This window comes from Molothrus aeneus, chromosome 1 (assembly GCF_037042795.1).
Source record: "Molothrus aeneus isolate 106 chromosome 1, BPBGC_Maene_1.0, whole genome shotgun sequence".
Classification (NCBI taxonomy): domain Eukaryota; kingdom Metazoa; phylum Chordata; class Aves; order Passeriformes; family Icteridae; genus Molothrus; species Molothrus aeneus.
The window spans coordinates 129,315,341-129,340,194 of record NC_089646.1 but is presented as its reverse complement, the minus strand read 5'-3'; the positions used below and the strand labels follow the sequence as shown (position 1 = coordinate 129,340,194).

General features: G+C 39.5%; 1 protein-coding gene across 1 annotated transcript in view; it reads left to right on the top strand.

The window, feature by feature from the left end:
• Positions 1-24,854, top strand: part of GRHL2 (grainyhead like transcription factor 2) — a 53,029-nt gene that overhangs the window by 5,739 nt on the left and 22,436 nt on the right. The window contains exons 3-8 of the mRNA XM_066548194.1: positions 2,716-2,783; positions 4,349-4,733; positions 7,223-7,275; positions 10,476-10,632; positions 12,887-12,998; positions 17,586-17,680. Of these exons, the coding sequence (XP_066404291.1) occupies positions 2,716-2,783; positions 4,349-4,733; positions 7,223-7,275; positions 10,476-10,632; positions 12,887-12,998; positions 17,586-17,680 (870 nt within the window). The remainder of the gene's footprint in view (positions 1-2,715; positions 2,784-4,348; positions 4,734-7,222; positions 7,276-10,475; positions 10,633-12,886; positions 12,999-17,585; positions 17,681-24,854) is intronic.

The following is a 24,854-nucleotide window of genomic DNA, read 5'->3' as shown; positions in this document are numbered from 1 at the left end:
CATGGTTTTTTTTTTTTGAGCATAGTGTTCTTCCTTTGCAAGGACATTGGATGATACTTGAAATACTTAAGTGTAAAAGGGGAGGCCTTGTCCATCTGTGCATTTGTCTGCTTTTCTGGTTCATTCCACACATGTTTTAGTTTGCTCTTTAACTGGGGTATCTCTCATCTGACAATTTCCCATGTTATTTTTGTTTGTATAATGATTGCAGTAGGCTGTATACAAACATACAGTGAGGGCTAGCCCTTGCACTGGCAGTTTGCAGGACAGAAATGAAGCTGGACACAGAGCCAGAGATCTAAGTCAGTTTACAGGAAAAGCACTGATGTAGCTTCAGTTTGTCGTGTTCTAAACCCAGGGCTTTACATACAATTTTAGTAATTTTTTTTTAAATATATATATATATTTCATAGTGTTTAAGTAAAGCTATGTTTGAAATTTTTGCTGAAAGCAGAGGAGACTCCTAGAGAATGCATCTCTGTGTAATGCAAAAATGTCATTCTGAAGCCCATGCTGACCCCTTGGTACTCTGCAAACAGAATCAGTGTTGCCTCCCAAGGACTAGAGTGTGAAATTCATTTCACTGCAACTATCTCCATACCCCTGAAATCAGTTATGGCTGCCTTGGACAGATGATCTTCTGTGAAAGCCAGCACAGTGATGCCAGGTCCCCTTGTAATTCCTGAAGAAGTAACAGGAATGGGAATTAAAAACCTATTCTTTTAGTATTTATTAGTATAAATGCTTTAATGAATGGACTCCTCTTTTTAATCTCTGTGACATTAATTGAGTGTTCAGGAGAAGGGATTGTAGGGAAGATGCCATATACCAACCTTATGGTTAAATATTGTTTTAATTGCTTTGCTGATTATATTCCTTGCTTTTGTGTGTTGTTGTCAGTAGAGAAAACTGTTCCCAGTGAGCAAGAACAAAAGGTCCTTTTGTCTGCTTGACATAGTTACCACAGTGCCAGAGTCTTTGAAATTAATATGGATTCATAAAATTCAGGATGTCTATGAGCATCTGGAGTATTGGCTTCTGTCTTAGTAATACCTTTGTATGTAGCAGTTCATTAATCTGATGGATTTTTGTAATAAAACCAGAAAATTGCCCTTTTCCTTCTCAAAACCATGTTCTAAAAGACATATCTGCTCCTTGTTCCAGGTAGTTGCTAAAGACTTGGGGTTCAGATGGAATAAGGTGGGATTAACATCTCAAAACCATTTCCAGCATTCAATCATATCTATTTTTGTCTTAAATAGGGATAAAATGATAAGTCTTGTTGATACTCCCAAACACAAACTTAAAACTTAACCTCTATGCTGTAATGGGGAAGTGTAGAGGACTTCCAATGCATGAGACTCTTGAATTGTCCTTATTTATAATCTGGCTCATTAGCTGTAACGTGCTGGATAATATTTTTGAATTACTGTGTCCAGTCAATAGGAATTATTTGAATTTAACTGTCTGAGCTTTTTTAACTTTTCCTTTTCCTTGTAGTGATATTTTACCTAAACATAGAACATCATTCAGAGAAAAATACATAATCTTAAAAGGGGAATCAGCATACGTAAACTGTGGCTTTTATCCCAGTTCAAAAAAATAAATGAAAACGGTTTTTTAGCCAGGAGGATGCTTAATATGAAAAGGGGATGTTCCTAAAAGAAAGAACAGCTCTGCATAGAGCTCTGTGACTGTGCTGCTCTCTTGCAGTTATTGTTGATGTTATCATTGGCTACTGGAGTGCACTGTAATACTTTTTTTCCTCTAAAGTCAAATATTTTTCTGATGTTTCTTTAAAATATTTAAAAGTAAAAAGCACGGCTTTAGCCTATTCATAGGTCTATTCTTTCTATTCTTGCTCTTTAATCCTGAGTTAATTGCTGCAATGGAGTGGATATGTCTTGTGCAAAAGATAGATTAGAAGTCTTAGCTCCCAAATTAATGGCTCAGCAAAAAAAGAAAATATGGTCATGGCAGCAACTTTTCCCTTAGTGATTTTATATCTGTGCTGGTGTCAGGACACTGGTGTGTAGGAATACAAATCTTTAAAGTCGCTTGATGTCAATTCTGAGTCTGTCAAGGGGCCAGATTTGTCTGGGTTTTTACCTCTCATAGCTATTGATGCAGTCAGCAAAGCAGAAGTCAGTGTTTCTGATGACATACCAGCATGCCCTGACCTGTCCCCATACTAAGAAAGGGAAAGATCCACAAACTTTCTCTAAGTGTGAATCCTGCACTCTCCAGGCTTCTCTCTTACAGGAGGACTTACCTGGCGCTTATGGTTTAATTGAAAAGCCTTTTTTGTCTGAACTAAAATGGTCTCAGTGTACAGCTCATCAAGGCATCGTATCTTCCTTCTCATCTTGTTGAATTCGGTGAAAAGTGTGTGTGTGTGTTTTTGGAATAATATGAGCTTTGATTTTGAGATAGCTTGGCCTAGCTTGATATTCAAAAGATAGGACATAAAGAAGAGTGCTTTGCTGCTAACTGGTGTGCCCAAGAACTAGAAAAGAAAGAAATTCCTATTTTTTTTGTCTTTGGAAATTTTCTTTCTGTTCACAGTCAGTCACCCAAAGAAAAACAGCTCTGGCATCTGTGAACTAGACAACACTGATAGAGTTACATTTTTCTAGTTGTTGCTGTAGAGCAGTCTGAAGCTGCAAATGCCTGACAGTTGCATTTACCTGACCCCATGCCTGGTGTTGTTCTCAGGTTCCCAGAGATAAAAGGCTGTTGTCTCTTAACAAAGTGAGTGATAATCAAGAAGACCAAGATAAAAGGTACAGTATTATTCAAAATCATATACCCAGCTACTGAAAGTGTTGATCAGTTGTGAACTGAAGGAACTGTGAGAGCCTAAGGCATTGATGGTTTTCTTTCAAAAGTTAAAAGAATGAAGGCTGTTTTGGGAAGCACATTTTACTCCTTTTTACTTTCAATTGATTAGAAAAAATGGATGGTATTCTCAAGCATGCAGTTTGGAAGGTAGCTGAGAGTTTCACTCCTTGTTTGTGTTTGGTGGTGTTGTTTTGCTGCTTCTGCTGAGATTAGTAAAAATCAGATTATCTTGACAGCTGGCTATTGGCTTTTTTTCTTTGTTTTCTTGTTGTAGGGCAAAAAGTGAGTAGTTTGGCCTCAGTAATCTCATTTATAGAGTCTTATTTAACATAATTTAAGATCTACCCAGCAAATAAAGTAACTCTTAAAATAATTTGCTTAGAATGTTTTTCTCATTCCTCTCAGATTTCAGCTTTTCTCTGTAGGCTAAAAGTGACTTGAGTCAAAGGAAGCTGCCTCCTACTATTAAAAGAAAAGAAAGAGTGTATATTTTTTTAGAAACAAAGAAGTTTTTACATACTGGAAGTATCTCCATAAAATTATGACAGAGATGAGCTATGTAAGGTTTATTTCAATGTAGCTAATTTGTGACAGCCTTAGATGGTCTCCACTAGCTGTTCATAAGGTGAATGTTTCAGTAGGTAGTAGTATAAATTTACTGTTTCAAAACAGGCTATGAACTGGTTTTTGGACAGTTTTTCTTGTGCAAACCAGAGAAATTCCTGATTTTCAGTTCCTAAACTGAGTGTGATTGACAAAATTTGCCTTCAGTGGAAAGCCAAGAGAGAGGAACTGGGCACTGGGTAGTGTCAGAGCATTTCTCCTGGGTTGATAACAAAGCAATGTTATACCTACTGAAAGTTCTATGAGTTAACAGTTTTATGTCAGTGTAACTACTATCAGCAGTCAGATTGCTTTCAACAGCAACTGTGGGTAGATGTGGGAATGCTGCTGAGGTTACCTTGCAGCCACTATAGTTACTGATCTACTCTGCTACAATGGAATTCCTGGGCTTGCTCTTTTAGAACAGCATTGCTACCAGAGTTAAGCAAACAGTAGTGGCCTGTCAACAGCCTGAAAGAGCATGCCATCTGCGTATGAATTTTGCTGTTGATATTCTGCCTATTTCATGTGCAAAATATCTACTGTGAGTAATCCATGCCCTGCCTTACTCTTCATTCTTATTTTGTGTCTAAAGGCTGTTGTACTGCTGGATTGATTTTGCATCCAAATTATAAGCTAAGGCAAGAGCAACCCTAAATACCCAGAATTTATTGTAACAAGTCAAATCAAATGTATTATCTTTCTCCATTTGTTAAAGAGCTCTGGACCTCTGCTTGCCTCAGAATTTCTTTTGCCTAGTATTTGTTAATGTATTACTTCTTATGGCAGTGGCTTATCAGAATTGAAAAATCTCCTTCCCTGACATTTAAGACCATCAAGCTATTTAAGAAGGAGATTTCCTCTATCAGGACAGTTCATAACATCTTTTGGTTTTGTCTCACAGAAATTGTCTTAATACCACGGAAGCTCAGAATAACTTAAGTGGGGGAGAGAACCGTGTGCAAGTCCTGAAGACAGTGCCAGTTAACCTTTCCTTGAACCAAGATCCTTTGGAGTCATCCAAAAGGGAATACAACACAAATGTGTCTGGGAGCTCAACACCCATCACAGGGTCTGCAGTGACTGTGGTTAAAGCAGAGGAATTCACCCCTGTTTTTATGACTCCACAAACACACTATGCAAGAGGAGAAAATGAGGAGCACCGAGGTGTTATCTTTGAACCATACGAAGTGTCCAACATTGCTCCCCACACAAATTATCTTAAAGATGATCAGCGCAGTACTCCTGACAGTACCTACAGTGACACCTTCAAAGATGGAGGAACAGAAGTAAGTTTTTCACCTCAAATTAGCTTCTAAGAATGCAATAAAAAGCTGTAAACAAGATAAGGATATTTGAGCTTGTAAACAAGATAAGGAGATTTGAACTGTCCACAAGTGCCATTAGAAGAATAGTGATGCTTGTTTCAACAAATTAATTTCTGCTTCTTGCTGTGTTTCCATCAGTCTGTGCTCTGATTAAAGGGGAGCATCATGAGACATTTCAGAAGACAATTTTAAAGATGTTTATTGAAAATTCTGAGAATAATAAACACTGATTTTTATTTTTTTTTGTCTTTGGGGATATTGTGTCAAGTAGAAGATAGCTGTTATTCTGAAAGAAGTTTTATTTACCATTAACAAGATCTACCTTCAGAATAGTAAGAAATAGCCACTTTGTAACAGGGAAATTCTAGATGTTCTTTTGAAAATGCAAATGAGTAGCAGCAGCCTCTGCTGCTGGATAAAAACCCAAGTAATTTATTCAGAAGCTGTTTGTTGCACTAAGCTCTTTTCTGCAACACAAGCAAGTGAGAAAAGGTAGAAGAATTAGACTGATAGAGGGGAACAGAGAATTTAACAGGCAAGGAACAACTGTGTGTATATGTATAGGAATGAGGAGAAAAAAGGCAAGGAGAGCTCCTTTCTAACTATTTTACAGTTATGCTACAACCAAAGTAATTTTACAGGCAGCTTTTGTATGGTGAGTACCCTCTGGCTGCTTTTCCCTGCTGCAGAATAAGGCAAGCAAGCTGGAATTGTAGAAAGGTAAAGACAATTTAAAGCTGACAGTACCTCTGCAAATAATTAGAGATATTAGATGGTAAAACTCCCCTAGGATTTTTATCCTCCCAACTCTACAAAATTGTAAACATAACAAAAGTGCAAGGCAAGCTACATTAAGGCTGAACTGCCCTGATTTAGTACATGAGAAATTTACTGTGTGTTTGTGTAGTATAGAAAAGTCCATTGTCTCCATGAGTGACACAGATCCAGGATGTCTGGAGGTGAAATTTGTTTTCAGATAAAGAACACATGTAGGTCAACTAAATAAATAAATAATGAAGAAATCTAGCTTCCCATTGTAAAATCAGTAGGACCAAACCTTGGATTAGAAACACTGTTCTGCATTATCAAACAATATTAGTTTGGCAGTTTTTATGTGTTACTGGGAAATGGCTCTTATGGTACCATACCCATGGCTTTCCCTGTGGTGCTGGAGCAGTGATTCCATTCCCTTGGTTTGTTCTGGGACATGATGCTGAGAGGTTCCCAAACATCTGCCCTGTGCAGAGAGCTGTCAAACATGCAAACTTGTTAAATTTGGGTGTAAAAAGAAACTTTACATCTACATGTTGGCTTTGCATCCCAAATTTTGTGTTATAGTAACTTTGTTACATGTTTTTTTTTGTAATATATTGTTATATGTTTTTAAAATGATTGGTTAATAACAGGGTGCACTTGCCATCTAGGATTTCTCTGCAGTCTATGGAGAAAGAATCAGTTCAAATCTGCTTGCCAAAACTGGATGGAGGGGTTTTCTAAGTGCATTCACTCCTCTCCATCTTCACCTCCCTTGTTAATTGTCCAGTGTCCTTTGTAGAATTAATTTTATGTCCCCAGCCTTAGTTGTTGGGGAGATGTGTGCCACTGTTGGTGGCCTTCTAGCCCCAAGGGTTCACGTGCATGTGGCATGGGAGCAGTCAGAGCTTTGCCGCCCTGCTCAGCCTCACTCAGCACCGAGCCTGTCGCTTTGTTTTTCTCAACTGCCCAAACCTCAGGATGTGCTTAGCCTGGCTGTGCTCTGACTGCTCCTCCAGCCACTGTTGTGTAGGCACAGCTGGATGGAGCACGTGTGGGGAAACCATAAGGTAAAATGTCAAAACATACCAAAAGAAACTTAGGCAAAGTTAGTGTTTAGAGGTAGGAAGGCAGTTGTTCTTACTAGTTTTCCTGAGTGCTTACCAAGTATTTCCTAAGTACTGGTGAGAATGACTGGGTTTGGATTTGGTCTAATACTTACTCAATTTTCAAACACATTATAATACATATTTAGGAATGCTTTCAAAGCATGTATGAAGTGACTTAGTTGTATTGTACTGAAGGAGTGCTAAGCTTTTATAGATTGTTGTGGTAGTGGACACTTTGGTCAATCTCTTGCTGTGTTCTTTGTAACAATTATAAATATGATGTTCTAATATCTTTCATTTTTTGTTTAGCTGTGCTAAGTTTGTTAGTTCTCTATAGTATAAACAAATTCTTTGACGTTAGGTACAAAAAACCATACAACATCATTGTATGTTTTTTACAATGTCAACCTCTTAACTTATATATAAAATGTGACTAGCTTATTAATATCCACTCTAGTTTTTAGGTATTTTGAGTTTTAAAGGGTTGATTTTTTTTCTGAGTTTATCTTTAAATAAACATAGTTGCACTTTTGTTGGTATTTGCATTTTGATTTTATCCAAGAGTATTTAATTGGTCTTATTTTTCAGAAGTATCGGAGTGTGTCAGTGGGGGCTGAAGAATATATTTATGAACAAACAAGGTATGGCATAAGCTTTGCAGTGTGCTGACTGGCATCAGGCAGGAATGTATTGAGGAGCAGCTGCCTGTGTCCACTTCCCGCCCTTCCTTTCTTCCCCCTGGGGTACCTGCAGGACTCCCTTAATGCTGCCAAGCATTATTCTCCCCTTTTTCTCCTGCTCAGTCTCCTCTCATGTAGCTCTTAGATCTGGATAGTTTGTCTTCATCTGTTGCCTTCCCTCAGCATTGCTTTAAACTCATAATTCCTCTGAAGCCCCCCTGCCCAAGGTATGCAAGATGAAAACTGTTGAGAGGTTCCCCAGGTAAAAGAGTATAGCTTTGGCAACCAGCTCATAAAAAATCTTTTCAGGATGCACAAGTCAAATGTCCAGGACAGTTGAAAAGCTTCAAGAAAAAGTTTCAAAAATTAAAGTTTGAAAAGAATACTGTTTGGCCTAAGCACAGAAGAATGTGCATGTAGCATGGGCAAACACTGCAGAGTCCCTTTGTCTAGGAAAGACTGCAATCACTAAAGATTTTAAACTGATGCTTTATTTCATACTTATGAATGGTTCTGTTTATATCTGAGAGATTACTCTCACTTTAGAGTCAGGAACATGCCTATGTAGTTTTCGTGGATTAGGCATGTGGCCCTGACTGTGGTGAAGGCTCCTTACAGCTTGATATTTTTTCTGAAGAATGTTAAAACAATCATTAACTGCAGTGAGCTCAGAACTGAATCATTATTTAGACAGAAGATATGAAACTGATATTTAGCAAAGACTGCTCACTTACTACACTGAACATTTGTAAATGTTCAGTAAAATTGAATCCTGAAGCATTGATGTTGTTAACAAATTTCACACATTTAAGTCTTTCATGCTACGGCCCAGGTTACCTTAAGAATGAAAGCTCTGAATGGACATTAAGAAAACTCCCAGGAAAGATGTATTTAGTTTACCTGGAAGTGGAAGGCTCAGAAATGAGAATTTCAGATTGAAAAAAGAAGTGGTGAATATGCAAGTAATTGGAAGCTTGCTAGAAGATCTTTTAGTGACTACACAGGGGTTTAGTTGAGGCTCATGGTGAGGTTCATAATAGTATTATTATAATTGAGTGACTGCAATAGGTTTTAAGAGTGAGAGTAATCCTCCTGCTATAGGGCATGCTTTGCTTCCCAACTGAAAACGAGAAGAAAACTCTGAAATGGCACTACACAGATGCTCCAAAACTGGCCAAGTGAAATGTGTCTGGGATTTACATTTTTTGACTGAAACATACAGAATGCCAGGGAACAGAAGACCAGCCTGTGGCAGACTGCAGGCAGTTCTGTTCAGACATTGTGTGTGTCTGACTTTGATCATTCTAAGCCCTTCTCAGCACACATCCCTGTTAGTTCTTCTGTCTGGTGTGAGGTTTTGAGGCACATTTCCCAGGACACTCAGTGTGCTTTGATGTGTGTTATGAAGTGGTCTTGAGCACAAAATCTGCAGTCCTTACGTGTGATGCTAAATCAAGGCTGTGCCCCTACCTCTAAAAGTGGTGCAGCCAGATGGATGCTGGTTCTGCAGCACTGCTGGTACAGCTCTTCCAGTCCACTCAGACAGGTCCACACTTGCCATTGTTGGCAGTGCCTCTGTCCCCCTTGCACACAGGACAGGGGCTGTGCCAGCACACCCCGCAGCAGAGGGGACAGCGGTGCCTTGTGCTGCTTTCCCACTGCGTGCAGGAGCCTTCATGGTGGCCCCAGCTGCCCTGTGTGGAAGCACCAGTGCTGCCATTGGTGGGTTGGATAGGTATAGACGAGTGTTTGCTTATTACCTTAGTTTTGCTTTGACTTGTAACTTTTAAGCAACTAGAAAAATGATTGGACTTCAATTTATAAGCTAAGAAGAACTTATAAGTTGTCTTCATTTGATTGAATGATTGCAGATAAACTGAATAATTGATACTAAGCTGTCTGAAGCTCCTTTTGGATGGAAAGACTGGATCTGTTGGGTTTTTTCTACCTTCTCTTCAAGTGGGGATTTAAATGTAATTATTAGTTACGTGTTTTGTTGTGGGTTTTTTTCCATTGGATAGTTAAAATATCTTTTATTTTCCCTTTATTTCTATATCGCTATGGCAGCGATGATTATCACTATGATGATCTTGAGTATTTGCTTGAATTAGAAAGTTAGGGATACACTGTTGTTTTGGACCAACATATTCCTCCTTTTGGTTCTGCTCTGGCACTGGTTAAATACTTTTCTGAATTAGAACCTTTGTGAAAACGCTTCCACTGTATCTCCAGTTCATGAGTACTTTGCATTAAGGTTCCTATGCAGTTTGAAATTTTTTTTTTACAAGATCAATGTTATTTTAATGTAAGAGAATGTGAGGAGCTGCAGGCATCATTTTTATTGGATTATTGTTCAAGCCCATTATTGGAGGTGGTGGCTGAAGAGGCTCAGTGAGAATTGTTTCCAGCTAACAGTTCACTAGTTAATGGAGCCTTAACTTTTCATGGTTTGAGAAGTGCTTTGAAGTTGGAAGGTTCTTCTGTGAAGGAGGGTCTTTTTAAAACCTAAAATTTCAACACAAGAGCTGTTTTTGCCTGACATTTTTCTAAAGGGAGGTTATTGATTGAAGATAAAGCTAAATGTAGGCACTTCATTTAGTGTGACTAATTTTGAAAAGAAAGCTTATAAAAACCTTGATTTGCATGTTGTCTTTGCACAAATGAACTTACTGTCCATTGTCTTTGTATTCCTTCTTTGAACTGTGCTGAAAGTAGCAGTTGGACTTTCCATTCTTTCTGTTCATCTTTTACAACTTGTTTTATTCTAGTTGGGTTTTTAAAAAAACTATTTATTTATTTCTCTTTCTGCAACTTTCTTCTAAGTTTAAATGTTCGTGGAGTTGATGATTTTCTGCAAATCATACTGAATCCCCTTTTGGTAATTGACACTCTCATTGTGAGGTACACAGTCTCATAATTCATAATGGTTCCTTTCAGAGATAGTACCTTTGATCCAAGAAACTTGCAGTCCAGATAGTTTTACGCTTGATTGCGGGATCTGATGAAGTCAAAAAAAGAAAATTGCAATTTTAAATTGCTATGTCACAGTTGCCTGGAATTTTGTTATTAGCTCCTTTTGCCTTATTCAATGCAATAATTACATAATAAAAAAGGGGAAAGTGATATGGATTTTGTGGCTGTTTCTCTCCTTGTCTTTTCAGCAGCACTTTTCAGTACACGCTAGAAGCTACCAAGTCTCTGCGTCAGAAGCAAGGGGAAGGACCCATGACCTACTTGAACAAAGGACAGTTCTACGCCATCACCCTGAGCGAGACGGGTGACAACAAATGCTTCCGGCATCCCATCAGCAAAGTCAGGGTATAGTCACATTTCTTTCCTAGATGGGAATGTAGCTCTGCAGATAGTTGTGGTTGTGGTTGATTGGCTTTTAATTTAATTTTTTGGGGGGGGGGGGGGGGAGGAAGGACAGAGCAAGCTTATTCTCATGCTCAATGTAAAGGTGAGATAACACCTTATTGATGGTAACAAATGTTTTGCTGTCCAGTTTTTTCAGAGTGTGATCTTATGAGTTAATCATAGCCTCAGTTTATGGTTTGGCAGAATGGTGGTTACACAGACACTACACTTAACATTGGTGAACTTATTGCCATGAATAAAGCAAAGAAGTTCAAGATCTGCCACATGTACTTTGTGTAGTCCATCTTTACTCACTGGTGCATTTCATCAGCTGCTTTCCAGTGCATTTCAGGGAAAACATGAAGAGTTGAATCCATCCTTTGTGACATAAATTTTAAATAATTTTCATTGTCTAAGTGTGAGCTTTCACTTGACATTCACACAGAAGTGTAACAAAATGAATTATTTGCATCTTAGATTCTATGCATAGAACTGTAGCTTGTGTATTCAGCAACATCTGCCTGGTGAGTGAGCCTCCTGATTTCCTTGGTAATGCTTTTGAATTGATAAATCCTAACCCAGTAACTTTGGAATGAAAAATGAGCCCTGTAAATTTTACCCTGAAGCTGTCAGGGCTGCGTATGTATGAAGCCACAAAAATGTTTCCATCCAAATACATGAAATTCTCTAAAAATGTTGTGACTTTAGTCAAAGGAAGCAACGAAAGTCAACGTGAGCAGTGAAGCAAACAACAACCTATATGTTTCTATCATACATGAAGTTTTTAGAGACTCTTCCTAAACAGAGGCAATGATTTGGAAACCTGAATTAGTAGTTAATTTTTAGCCTGGTTTCCTTGAGACATGAGGCTATTGGCTGAATCTGATGTAAGACTGCTCTGTTGCTGTACAATCTCTTTCCCTGCCACCCATTCCTTCCCATTTTGTGGTTCCAGCTCTAGCACTTGTAGAGCTGAAACAGGAGTCAGGAGGTCACTGGTCTGACTGAAAACCAGTCCTCATATACCTGGTTCAGTGCACTGCCACACGAGTTTTGAAGTTGTGGCAGCAGAAGGGTGGAAATTATAAAGGAGAGGTGAGATTGCATCCTTCTGGAGGATGTAGTTGACAGAAGATTGTGAAACTGTGTGCAACTTTCACAATCATGTTCTGTTTGCCAGAGCTCTACTCAAGTGATTGTTGAATTTATTGCCGATTCCATCCAAAGCTAACAGAGGGGCAAGAGGTTTTGAAGGTATTAAACCTCTACAAGTTCCCTGTAAGTGGTTAATAAAAACATTAGTGCTGTCCTTGGTGGAAATGCCAATCTGCATGGCCAGTTGTGGTTAGTGCCTCAGCTGGCCAGCCACACACACCTGGGGCCCAGCCAGTATATACAGGCATAACCCAGGACTCCACGGTGTGTACTGCCTCGTGGCATGGAGAGGAAGATGTGGTGATGGTGGTCACCTTTTATAGGTGGAATGCAGAAGGTCACAGAGTGCATGAAGGATTGTGATGGTGGTTTTTGGAGGGACACAGATGATGTCATCTACCTCCTTGGCTTATAAAGCAGCTCGATAGTGATTTTTTGTGCCTACTGTCTCAGGGTGAAAATGAACATTCAAAAGTGAAGGTTTTTTTCTCTGGTTTATTTTCACTTAATTTTAATTGGTATGATCATTCTTCCATTGTTTTGTGTTGTTTTGCTTGCCTACAGCAGGGCTTATTCAAAAAGCCTATATTGCTTGTGTAAAATTTTGCATAAAAATTCAATCTGTTTCCTTTGAATCACAGTTTAACAAAGTGAATTCAGAACGTGAATTGTAAACCTCAGCAAAATTCAGTTACACTGAATTTGTCATTAAACACATATGTATAAGAGTCCTGCTCCCAAAAAGAGTATTTGTGTATACTAAATTGAAAATGTCTTGCCTTTAGCCAGTGAAGGTGACTTTTTAAAACTAAGAATAGGATTAATTTTTATTTGGACTATCAAGAACATAATCCTGGGCTTTGCATTATTTTACAACTACATTTCTTTTGTCCTGAGTTTTTAAGTACACTGTAGTACTGGACTGATTAAAACCCAGTCTTCTACATCAAAGTATGTGAGAGTAGCTGGATCAGAATTAGAGACATATGGAGATTTTAATTTTTGTGTTCCTGACTATTAATTATTTTAACTAATGTGGCTCTGGTATTGTTTTTCATAGAGTGTGGTCATGGTTGTTTTCAGTGAGGATAAAAACAGAGATGAACAGCTGAAATATTGGAAGTACTGGCATTCCCGGCAGCATACAGCTAAACAGAGAGTCCTTGACATTGGTGAGTGTAAGAACATCTCCAGATGTTTCAGGGAAGATTTCAGATATGGAAAGCTCTGGTGCCTTGCACAGGATTATGGTGGAATATATTGGCAATGGCTTCTTGGCTTGTACCAGTTTTTAGCAATGGCTCATTGCTGCTAGGACTGTGGGGTCTATGGAGCTGGGTAGGGACCATGCAGAAAGAATGGTTCTCAGTATTTACACAGAAGAGCTGCCCCTTGCATGTGTATTTAGTGGTACCTCCTTCTGGGAAATCAAGGTCTGCACCTCCTCAGGTGTGGCAGAGTATCTGTTCCCTTTATTTTTTCAAAGGGTGATCCAGTCTTTGATCCAGCAACAGTTATGTTAGCCAATTGATGTGGAATTGCAGCCTGAGAGTGCAGATGTCATCATTGTGGTGACTGCAGAGGAGTGTGCAGGATTCCTACACCCCTAGAGTGAGTCAGTGTCAGCAGTGAGGGAGAGGCAAGCTCTGGTGTGCTATCCTGAGAGACCTGTTTATCGTTCATCCCATCTAAAGTATCTACTAGCCCATTTGAGCCTCAGCTGTCCTATCTGCATGCTCGGGAGATTTTAGCAGAGGAAGAACACGTACTTGCTGCCAAGGAGCCTGAAGTTGAAGTCAGTGGCAGTGTCTAGACATCAAGCGTTCCTCCCCTCCCACGTGCAGTTTACACATGCACCCATCTGCACGGATTCCAGTCAAAGGAGTCGGCAAGACCAAAGCAGACAAAGTCTATCTTGTTTTGACCGCCTGAGGGAACCAAACCATTGAATGGCAGGAATGAGAGGGGGCAGAGACGGGGGCTAAACCAAAGCAGGGTTACTTGTAGAGAACATTCTGACACACCAGGGGACGATTGAACTGGATGATCAGGGAATCTGTCCCCAAGCGGTGCTAATCGCTGTGCTGCCCCGTAGATTTTCAAATGCTGTAGTTTCCACTGAGGCCTGGTGTTATTTAAGGTCAAGTGTATTTTCTCCAAGCAGCTCTTCCAGAATATCTTCGCTGCCTCTTGTCTTAGCATAATTTTTCTGGCTGAACTGTTTCATGAACTTCATTCTTTTCTCCCTTGCCCCCATTTTCTCTTCTTGTCCATTAGGGTACCTAACTCAGTAAAACCGCCCCCCCAGAACAAATTACTTTTATCATGACACCTTAAAAGAAGAAACAGGCCACTTCACAGCTCTTTCTGAAGGCTGCCTGGTTTTTTTGTGCTAGTCCCTACAAGCTTGTGGTAGTAGTGCTCATACCTTTGAAAAGTATGTGCTGAGCAGCTCGCTCCACTGTAGTGCCAGCACCCTCTGACTCCACTGCTCTTGTGGTGTCCTGGCACATTTCAGTTGCCTTACCCCAAAAAGTTAACTTACAGTACATATTCTGAAAAATAGTGCTCTGCAAAATAAGTGCTGTGCATGAGCTGTATGTTTACCTGTGTTAAAATGAATGTCTTTTAATTTTCCATTAGTTTGAGGTGAAATAGCTCTGCTCTGACTTTTGAGGCACTTTTGAATACTGAGGTGCATATTCTTTATTTGCAGTGCAAACATGAGCAAAGCACAGTGTAGTAAGACTTACTGATATAGCCCTTCTTGTCAGATGTAAGAGCTGTAAGAGCATGGTTCACCTCAGTTTTCAGCAAAAAAGGGACCTAAATGTTGCTCAGTAGTGTTTTCTTGAGAACAACTGAAATATAGCCTTACATCTTACAAGTATGGTGTTTCTGAAGTACATTTCATTTTCTTTGGCACGGTTAACTGGCTTATTAGGCCAGAATGGCTCCCAAGTATCAAACTGCATTTAGCAAAGTCTTCTAGTTTTATCATCAAATTATCTAACTGAGCAACTTAATCCAAATTTGAAGCTTGCCCTGCTTGAACCAGATAACCCCCAGGGGTCCCTTCGATGCAAAAATTATTTTGAATGACTCTATGAAGATTTCCCTTTACGTTAAAAATTCAGATACCTGAAGGGGTCCTCTAAATACTTGGAGTTAATGTCCAGGCCCTGTATAAAAAGAAAATTAAGTGTCCAAAACTCTGCATCACCTGTTCTATAGATGTTACTCTTATTTTAATTTGATGTTTGTAGCATGTTTAACATCTGTGAATCCTTTCTAATTGTTTATGAATGCACTTTTAATCTAGACCATGATGTGATCCTTAGCAGGCAGAGGATCAAATTAATTTGGGATGCTCCAGTTCCAGCTGTTCAGATCTCAGATGGACAGGGGGGTTATGCTTGTGCTGCTTTCCATTGTGGAAGAGATCTGTCTGTCTGCTTTCTGGCCTGCAGTTATATTCTGGACATCAGAGGAAATAGTGGCTCGCTCCTTCACTCCAGACAAACACGGGTCACTGCTTTAATTTGTTTTGTGTGCTGGCTGGGGCACCTCCTAGGAGGAAGGATGCTTCAGTGGATTAGGTGGAGTGACAAGTCTGAAGATGTGTTGATATTAATAAATGTGTACTTGTATTCAAGTCCTTAGTGCTTGAGGAATAAACCTGAGGGCTTGACTCTTATTAAGCAAGAAGGTAAGATATTTTCCAAAATTTAGGCTATGTACTGTAAAGGATTTTTCTGAAGAAGGAGTAAGGTGAATGTTTGTTTTTTTGTAGGAGGAATAAGATGGGCAGGGGGAAAACAGCTTTATTTTCACAGTGCTGTGACACTGGATCACTAAACTTTTCTTTTAAAATAATTGTAATGTAAAGAATACAATACTTAATTTCAGTGGATATTGATTATTCAGAATAAGTACAATAATATGACATACTAGAACAGGTTCAAATATGAAGTATGGGTGTGGAAACTTTGTGCTCCATAGAAACTTGCCCTTGTTTTTTTCAGGATAGTTTGTATTATTTATGTGCACAATACAAAAGTATGCAATGACATGTAATGCATGATTAATGTTTACCATTAAAAATTTGCCATTGTTTTATATGCAATTTATGTAACAAAAGAGGAAATAACTCCTGTGCAACCATTTTTTGCTTATTGAACACGCTGATTTTCTCTTTCTGGTAGCTCACAGCAGAAGTGGAAAAGTTGTAGTCACTCTAACAGCTTTCAAATATTCTGAGGTGTAAACGGTTTCTTAATCAACTGAGGATCCTTCTTTAATTGGATGTAAATTGAGGGGAATAGGATGCATTTCTGCTTTTTAACAGTGTCACATAGACACTCCATGAGATTTGTGTATAGCAATTAAAGGACAGGCATGTGTTGAGAGAAAGGAAGGGTTGGTGGGATGTGAGGTTCTGACAGCCTTTTAAGACAAGAAAACAGGTGTCTTTACAAGACATCTTGTTCATGTCTTTCCAAAGTGCACCTACACAGCACGCCCATATGCAGCAGTCAGTTGCACGAGGCACTTTCTGGTGAATCATAAATTTAAGAGGTGGGTGGATGTGTGCACATGCATATTAAACTACTTACGTGTCTTCTAATTCCTCTCATTTGCATCCCTACACTGAATTTAGATAGTGAAGCCAATGACTTCAGTTAAAAAGGAGACCTGAGTTCAAGGTGGGAATGAAAAGCCTGCCTGCTCTCTCAAACACTTTGCTAATTTGCTACATCACCAAATATCTCGTGCTGTTCTTATGGTCTAAAGTGATTTTTTTTTTTTTTTACTGTATCTAAAATCATTCATGGATCCCAGGAACACAATTTTATTTACCGAATGAGATGCCAGCATTCTTGTGTTTCAAATGAGAGAAAAGTATACTGATTGCCAGTCTCAAACATGAAGTAATTATTCTTGTAGCAATGTTTTTTGTTATAAATTATTTTAAAACAGTTATTATCTATAACTTATTTTTTAGAGATCAACAGTTTAGGCAAAGGGAATGAATATTGGAATCATTTGTGTGTCGCACAGAATACAAAAACACCCTCTTTCTATAACTGATTACAAAGCTAAGAATCAGCATGCTTCTGAAGCACGAATTTGGGCAAACTTTAGATCAGGAGTGTAATCTCAGCCCTCTGGCACTGAGTCCAATTACAGCCCTCGAGGAATTCTTAGGAAATGTTTGTCCCAGAGAGAGTTATTCCATTAGTGTGAACGATCTGGAAGTTCCTTTAATCAAGCAGCTATTACCTGGTATCTCTCTTAATCTGTCATCAAAAAGAATAAAAGGTGTTAAACTGTCCAGCAAAGTGAGAGAAAAGCAGTGCTTGTTCCTTTTTTCAATTATAAAGAGGACTTGGGAGTTGTCTGTTTTATATAGTTTTGTCTTACTGTTTTGGGGGAGGGTTAGTAAACTTTGAAATCTTCCTCCCTTTTGCTTTTCATTCCTTCCAAAATGCTAGTTTATTGATGATAATAATAACAGCAGTGGGGAAGAAGTGAGAAGAAGGTGCAGATACTGTAGTATCACATTAGCTAGTGATATACTATGCTTAAGGTTCAGGTTGCATTATATTACCTCTTTGTAATAAAGATTATTCATAATTAATCATAAACAATACAAGAGGTGGTTTTGATGCACTAGACAACCCAGCTTAAGAAGCAAAGAAGCACTATGAGTTGTAAAACAGTTCAAGTTTTTTCATGACTCTTGTTTTTTCTTGCAGCTGATTACAAGGAGAGTTTTAATACCATTGGGAATATTGAAGAAATTGCATTCAATGCTGTGTCCTTTACTTGGGATGTCAATGAGGAGGCAAAGGTGAGGAAAAGCCATGCAGATGGCATCCATTTATATAAGTACCATCCATCGTTGGGCACTGCTCCACTTCTCTCCTTTCTGAGAAGTAAGAGGGCTTGTTGGTAGGTGCCCAGCCTGAGAAAGTAAAAGATTTTTTTCCTATTTGCAAAGCCAGGTGTAAGACACAAGCTGAGTCTTTTCTTTCTCCAAACTGTCAACTTACTTTCTACACTATCAGCATCTCCAATAATCCATATTCTGTAAGTTAGACTATGCCTTCCTTGTGTTGGTGCCATTTATTTTATATTGTTACACAGACCATCTTTGCAATTTGGAATGAATGTATTTTTGAGGACTGAGACGTTTTTTGGTTTGGTTTTTTTTTTTTCTTTTCCCTTTTTTAATGGTCAAGTACCCTCAGGCATGGGGTTTTCATTCAGGAATGTGGCTCTTAAGTGGACCTATAAAGCAGGACATCAGAACACCTTAACTAGTTTCTTACAGATAAGGTTGTACAAAGGCTGTCAGAGTGCTTCAGCTGCATAGACTAGTGTGGGAGAAATGAAAAACTGCCGGTAATTATAAGAAGTTGGCCCCCGGAAAGCAAACAACAAGGGAAATAGGCTGTGTAAAATGAGTGAGGGTAATGCAGTACTCTTGGGGATGTAGTTAATAAACAGCAAACACTGAGCTCGGCAAACTCCTGATAGTGTTTTCATGTTGAACACAAAATGTCCAGTGCTTAAGTAGAGCTATGAATCTTTCAAATACAAAGACCTCTTCATGCACAATTGCCCACTGCATTTCCAGCAGCAATAGAGAGGTTGCATCCTCCGAGTGAGTCCTCTGAGAACTTGTACTGAACACTGAGTGGTAGCATTAACACTCACTGTCCTGACTCCTGACTGAAGGTACTGACTGTTTATAGTAACAGGGATTTAATCTCTGATGTGCATCTTAAAAGGAAAGACAATAGTTCTGAAAATCACCTAGCTCTTTCAAAAGCAGGCCTTGATAAACAGAGTTGTACTTGGCCCAGTTGCTAATGGTGCTGTATTTACTCATGTAGAGATTACCTTTTCAACGGCCCAGATATTTCCCTATTATGTGTTTCCATTTCAAAATACATCTGTAGGTTGTCTTCTGCAGTCACAACAGGCAACTGCTGTGTGTGTGTGATCACTGTGTAAGCAAACACCGATTTGGGATCTCCAACGCAGCAGTCCTCCTCGAGGACCTTTGCAGAAGCACTACCAGGGCTAGAACCTGGCAGTCTTGTCCCAGGGCTGGCAGCTCTCTGTCATTTGCATTTGCAGCTCCAAGCCAGACTTAGCAAGACACCCATGTTGATCTAGGAACAAGGAAGTCACATCCATTAATGTCAGCTGTTAACCTCAGACGTTTTTTCCTAATCTCACACCATTCACCTGGCTCTTGCCTTGGGTGCCAGAACATTATAAACACAAATTTTGCAATGATCACTGTAAACAAAACAAGCTGAGATTTTAAAGTAAAGACTCTTTCTGAATTAAAAAAGTGCTAGGAGTGAAATTTAGGCTGCTTGTATTTCTGCAGGAAATAGTGATTAAAATGCAAATTGGCTTATGCATATTTATTTTGGGGTATTAAATATCTGATCTTTTAGGAGCTTGAACTGTAAATGTATTGATAAAAGAGGATTTATAACATGCTTTAGTTTTGGCTATCAAGCATAAATCAGATTGTATGTGAAAGTTTATCACTTTGTCTGCGCTCCAATGTTTCCCTCCCCACACACACACATGTCTGTGTACGTGCTTGCTCCTGTTGGGAAGTTTGATACAGTAACTGCTTGCACTGGGTCTGGGGATTCCCATAGGATGCCCCTGCGGTGTTGGAAAGCTGTGGGTTCTGAGGCACGTCACTGAAGGCTGTTTTTTCTCCAGCAATTACCTCATCCATGGGAGATGAAGAATAATTACAGACTCCCTTTTCCTAAGCTTTTTGAATGATGATCTTTCAACTGCCTCTATTGTTTCTGTTTGGTATTATTTTCCATTTTCACCACAATTTCAAGATTAAAACTTAACCCTCTCAGAGGCACAAAAGCCTTTTTTTTTATCAAGTTAGACAAAAGTGGCACACAACAGTTCTTTTCAGGGCCTCTGAGTTGGGATGTGATGAAGCACTCTACTGGCCCTGGAAGAAGCAAAGAAAAACTTCTTGTTGGAAGTGCACTGGGGAGTGTGGAAAATCAAACAGAAGTAGTAGAAATCACCTAACCAAATAGATCTCTCTCTCCTGGGAAACTAAATCCCACATTTAGAAGACCTATTTTGAACATCAGGTTTCTCACTTTCCTACTCTACCTGGATAGCAGCTAATTCAAAACCATGTTTCTCCTCATTTGAAGTCAGACTTTTCCTCTCACACACAGAGCAGGCCTTCCCCTTGCAGCCCTTCAGGATGAGGGTATCAGAGAATGGGTGTGGCAGTCAGAATTTGCCATCTACCAGTGAGCCTGCTAAGGGCTGGTTAAGGCAGCATCTCATGCTGGGTCTTAGTGGAATAAACAGGAATGCAGAGGGTACAGGCAGAGGCCTCTCTCTGTTGCCCCAGTAATGTCAGTGGAACTGGGCTGTTGGCTCCAGTTCACCATGCTTGGTGTGTCATCTTCCAGCTGCTGCTTGGCAGAACAAGAATCTTGTACAGTGCATGTCAAGAGGTGGAATCATCACACTGTTGCTTTCTGTGATCTAAGGAAACAGCACCAAACTCAGAAACACCACTCTGCTAGTGTTCTCTCTGCTGTGCCTGGTTGACAGCAGCAGTTCCCTTACCTCTGGCAGAGGAGAGTTAGTCCTGGCACATCCTTACCCTTTTCTACAACAGCATCCTTTTCTGCTGGGGCTCTTATCTAGAGGTCACTGTGGGGCTTGTGGCTCAGAGCAGGGTCAGGGAAATGAGGGGAAGGCTCTATAGCCATGTCAAACTCAGTGCTTTCTTAAAACAAAGATATTGCTGCAAGGGAGCAGGGGTAGGAAGAGAAGAACAGTTTTGTACAATCCATCTTTGTTTCCCTCCCATATTTAATTCTGTTATAAATATGTAATGTTTATGGGTAAGGTGATTTGTTGTCTCCCTTTGGTTGAGCCCAAATGCTATGTTTGGTATTTTTAAAGGAGTTCTTTAAGAAAAGATGAAGAAACAAACAACAATTAACAACTGGCTGACATTTTAACTGTCTTCTGAAAGTGTCTTTATAATATGCTAGAAGCTATGTAGTTGCCTTGCTGTTGCCCTGTAGATGATTTTGCTGCAGCATCTGGCAAGTGGACAAAGTTCTAGTGGAGGCTCTTGAACAGACTCAGCTTCATTTCTGATAGACATTCATCTGTCTGCTTGCAGTGTTAGCACTAACAGAAGTTAGTTTGCAAGAAAGATACTTAAAGAGACAGAATTGTCTTGGTCAAAGGATAATATATTTGTTATAAACCATACCACCTCCTTGAGATATGACTTCTCTCTGGTAGGTATTCGGTGCATTTACATTGGCTGTGATGGTGTTCTTGAAACAATTGTATATTTTTATGGAAAGTATTTTTTAATCTTGAAATCAAAGATATTACTTCAGTGAGCAGTTGCTAACAAAATATGTCTCCTTAAAGAGACAAGCAGTTTTCAGTGATATCAAGGGATTACAGATTTCTGCTAAGCACTGCAACTTGGACACGCAATAAACAGACATGTTTGTGGCTGTGTTATTCAGGCAGGTGCTGGCAAATGAGTGAGATTATTTCAGTGAGTGCAGGAGTTGTGTGCTGAGCAGTTGTTGTGTATACTTGCGTGCAATAACTGCCCTGCTATATTTAACTGAAATGTAGATCTTTAATCCAAAGTATGCTGAAGCCTCTGGGAACCTTTCCAGTTATTTAATGAGTTTTGGCATGGCTCATACAGTAATAAGCTGTTTTCAAAGAGTGACTGATTTGCAGGATTAGGTTCTTGGATATCATGGGCCAAAGTAAGCTCCAATTCCAGTGGGTACAATGGTAAAATTAAGTTTATAGAACAGCACTATCTCTAGCAGTAATTCGTATTGTGGCAATCCATATTTCTTAAACATCATTAGTGATACTTAGGCCAGGCTTTGACTAGTATAAGATTTTTTTTCCTTAATTGTGAATTTCCTTCTCAAGTTACATCAAATTTAATTTAATTAGGAAGGAAATTAATGTCTTCTCTACTCTAAAAATGTAAAGGTTGAAGGAAAAGATGCTTCATTTTGGGGAGTTAGTAGCAGAAATTATGTAGGATTAAACTTGGCAGCTACTTTAATAAACCATGTCTATGTGTGCAAGTGTGCATATATATATATATGAGTGTATATATAGATGCAAGACATGCACACACACGTGTATATATTAGAGAAGAGTTAACCTGTGGTAGCACATATTGTTGAAATTCAGTGTATACAAATGGCTTGGTAAGTATGCATCTGGGATTCAAAGCAAATGGCATTTTTATGTAGTTGCCGGGGTGTGGTGTGGGTTGAGGAAGCTTCAAAAGAGTAGTGTAAACATTTGCTGGAGACATTTGTATTGAAATAAAACAAAGGTCTTACCTTTGTGTGGGATTTATAAGGTAACGGCTGGTAGGAGAAACTATAACCCCACACTTTCTGTGTGTATGAAGAATGATGGGATTGATGTTAGTCATTTGAGAGACAAGTCAGTTAACTCTTTGTTGTTAGGGTCTGGAGGGAGGAACCTTTTAAAGCAGACTTTTAAGAGACCCGTCACCCGGGTTCTATGTATTGCCAGTATTCATTAGAGAAATTGCTCTAAGTTTCTTATTTTGTGCCTCCCTTCTGCCCTTGGCAGTTTCTGAGACAATGGGAGCCAGAAATGTAAATAGCAATAAAAGGCTTATATTAGAAGTTTCATAGCTGTAGACCTTTAGTGTATAAGCTGAGAGACCGCAGCAAGAGTCATGTTGGCTGAATTAAATGATAAAAAGGGAAATGCACTTCTGAGCCTTGCTTTCCCTTAAGGCAGCTTACTGTGTTTGTGTCTTGTACATCCCTAATTATGCTGCAGTATTTAACAAACAGTAATTCTTATAATAGCAGCTACACCATGGAGGAGTAGTCCCCAAAAGACAGAGTGCTTTTTCTAGACGTGCTCTATAACAAATAGAAGAGCTGTTGTTATCTTGGGCCACTTCTGAACCTTTCTTAGCACCAAATGGTTCTCTAAATTAGTATTTAATTGCCAATGGTGTGCCTGAGCTGGAGACTAGGTGGGTGGAACTCTACCATTAATTGCTCTAATCTAAGATATGCTGACATTAAAAAAAAAAGATATCACTATAATGACAATTATACAATGAGTTCCAGATAGCAAAACATTGCTAAAATCCAGTTTGCACAGGAAAAAAAGTTGCCTCTGAATTCGGGTACTTCACACTAACTTTTATTAATACAGTTCTATGACAAGTGTAGACAGGGATTGAGAGGGAGACAGTGATTTCTCTTCCTGCTACTGTAATTTCTACTTAACTCTACATTTTCTAACCATGTTAATTCTACTATGCAAAATACCACAGCAAAGGAGATCTTAAATCTGGGTATCTTCTAAGAAAAGTAGAAAAGCTCTCCGTTTTGTGACTGACCGTGGAGTTGTTTTGCCCCTTGTCTCATCAAGAGTAGGAGTACATGCATTATGGACAGGAGCTGGAAAGAGGGGGAAGATGAGAGTTGCAAAGGGCAAAGTAGGATGTGTTTGGACAAATGGCTCAAATCAGTGCTGCTCAGAGCAGGTCACTGCTTTGGGAAGATAGTGTCTGGTCAGACCAGGGGAGAGAGAAGGGGACTGTCCAGATGTTTCTTCAGGTCCTCTTCACCATAGCAGCCTGCTGCACTGGTGCAAATCTTTGGTCATGCAAAGAAGAAACCCCCTAAAATAAATAACAGAAGCTATGCCCTCTTCCCTTTCCCTCTATACACCCCTGTGTTTTCCAAATCCAAAGTCAGTGCCGTGCTTTACAGGAAAGCTAATAGAACATTGCATGGAGACAGAAAATTTCCCCAGTATCAATGATCTGTGTTAATTCAAATCCATCTGTCTATTTGTGGGGTGCAAATGATATGACAGAAAGTGTAGTACGCTTCATGTGCATGAATGTACAGTCATTGCTCCTCAGAGAGATCCTGATGTATTACAGTGTCAGGACAAGACACTGAGTCCTACAGCATCTATCTATTATTCATGCTGAATAATCTGTTATTGCTGTATGGGGACTCTTGAAACCATAAAGTCTGTCTTCCCCAGCCGTTCCTACTCTGCTCTGTGATTGTGGAGGCAGTGGAAGAGATGACACAGTGTATGTAGTTGATTAAGGTGGGACAAGATATCTTTTTTGCTTCTCAGCTGAGTGTGCAGCAAGGGTGGAAGTAGTACAAACTGCTAGGTAGATGCAAAGCCTGCATGTCTTCTCACATTTGAATGTACATTTTGGAAAATCCCTGTGCAGAAGTATGGGCTAAAATATAGGGAGACCAGATTCTGTTTTATGCTAGACTTCCTTCCACTACTGTGTGTTCACACACACTTTAAACCATTGCCCTGACACCATAAATGATTCTGAAGGCAAATAAAAATTCAGGCTGTTGTATTTCAAAGGGTATTCTCTGTGTCTACACTTATCTTTGGAGCTGGAGGAGATCAACTTGTAATTTGAAACAGAAATAACACTATCAGCTTCAAAATCAGAGTTTCACCTAGGGCCTTTCCCTGCCTCCCTCTTCTCTCGGCAGTTAAAGTTCAACTATTTCATTTGTAAATGCAGCTCTGTGATACAATCAGAAGCAGAGAGGAGGGGCCATTAGCTCAGTCAGGCAAACAAGCTGCTCTGGCTCCATCATAAAGACCCTGACTGTAATGTTAACTTCTGCCAGGAGGGTAAAGTATCCCCCACCAGCCCTGCTGGAGCCCTTCTTTATATTCAGTTGTCTTTCTTAGGGATGTTGCATTCTGGTCGCTCATGCTGTTAGTTTATTTTCCCTGTTTGTGGAATGGAGGGGCAGGAGGGGGGGATGTCCTTCATGCTCTTCCTTCAGGAATCCTCCCAGACCCCAGGGGCCTGCTGCCCTCTCCTCTGCCCTGTGAGGGGTGCATCAGGTCTGTTTGAGAGACCAGTTTGAGATCTCTTCTTT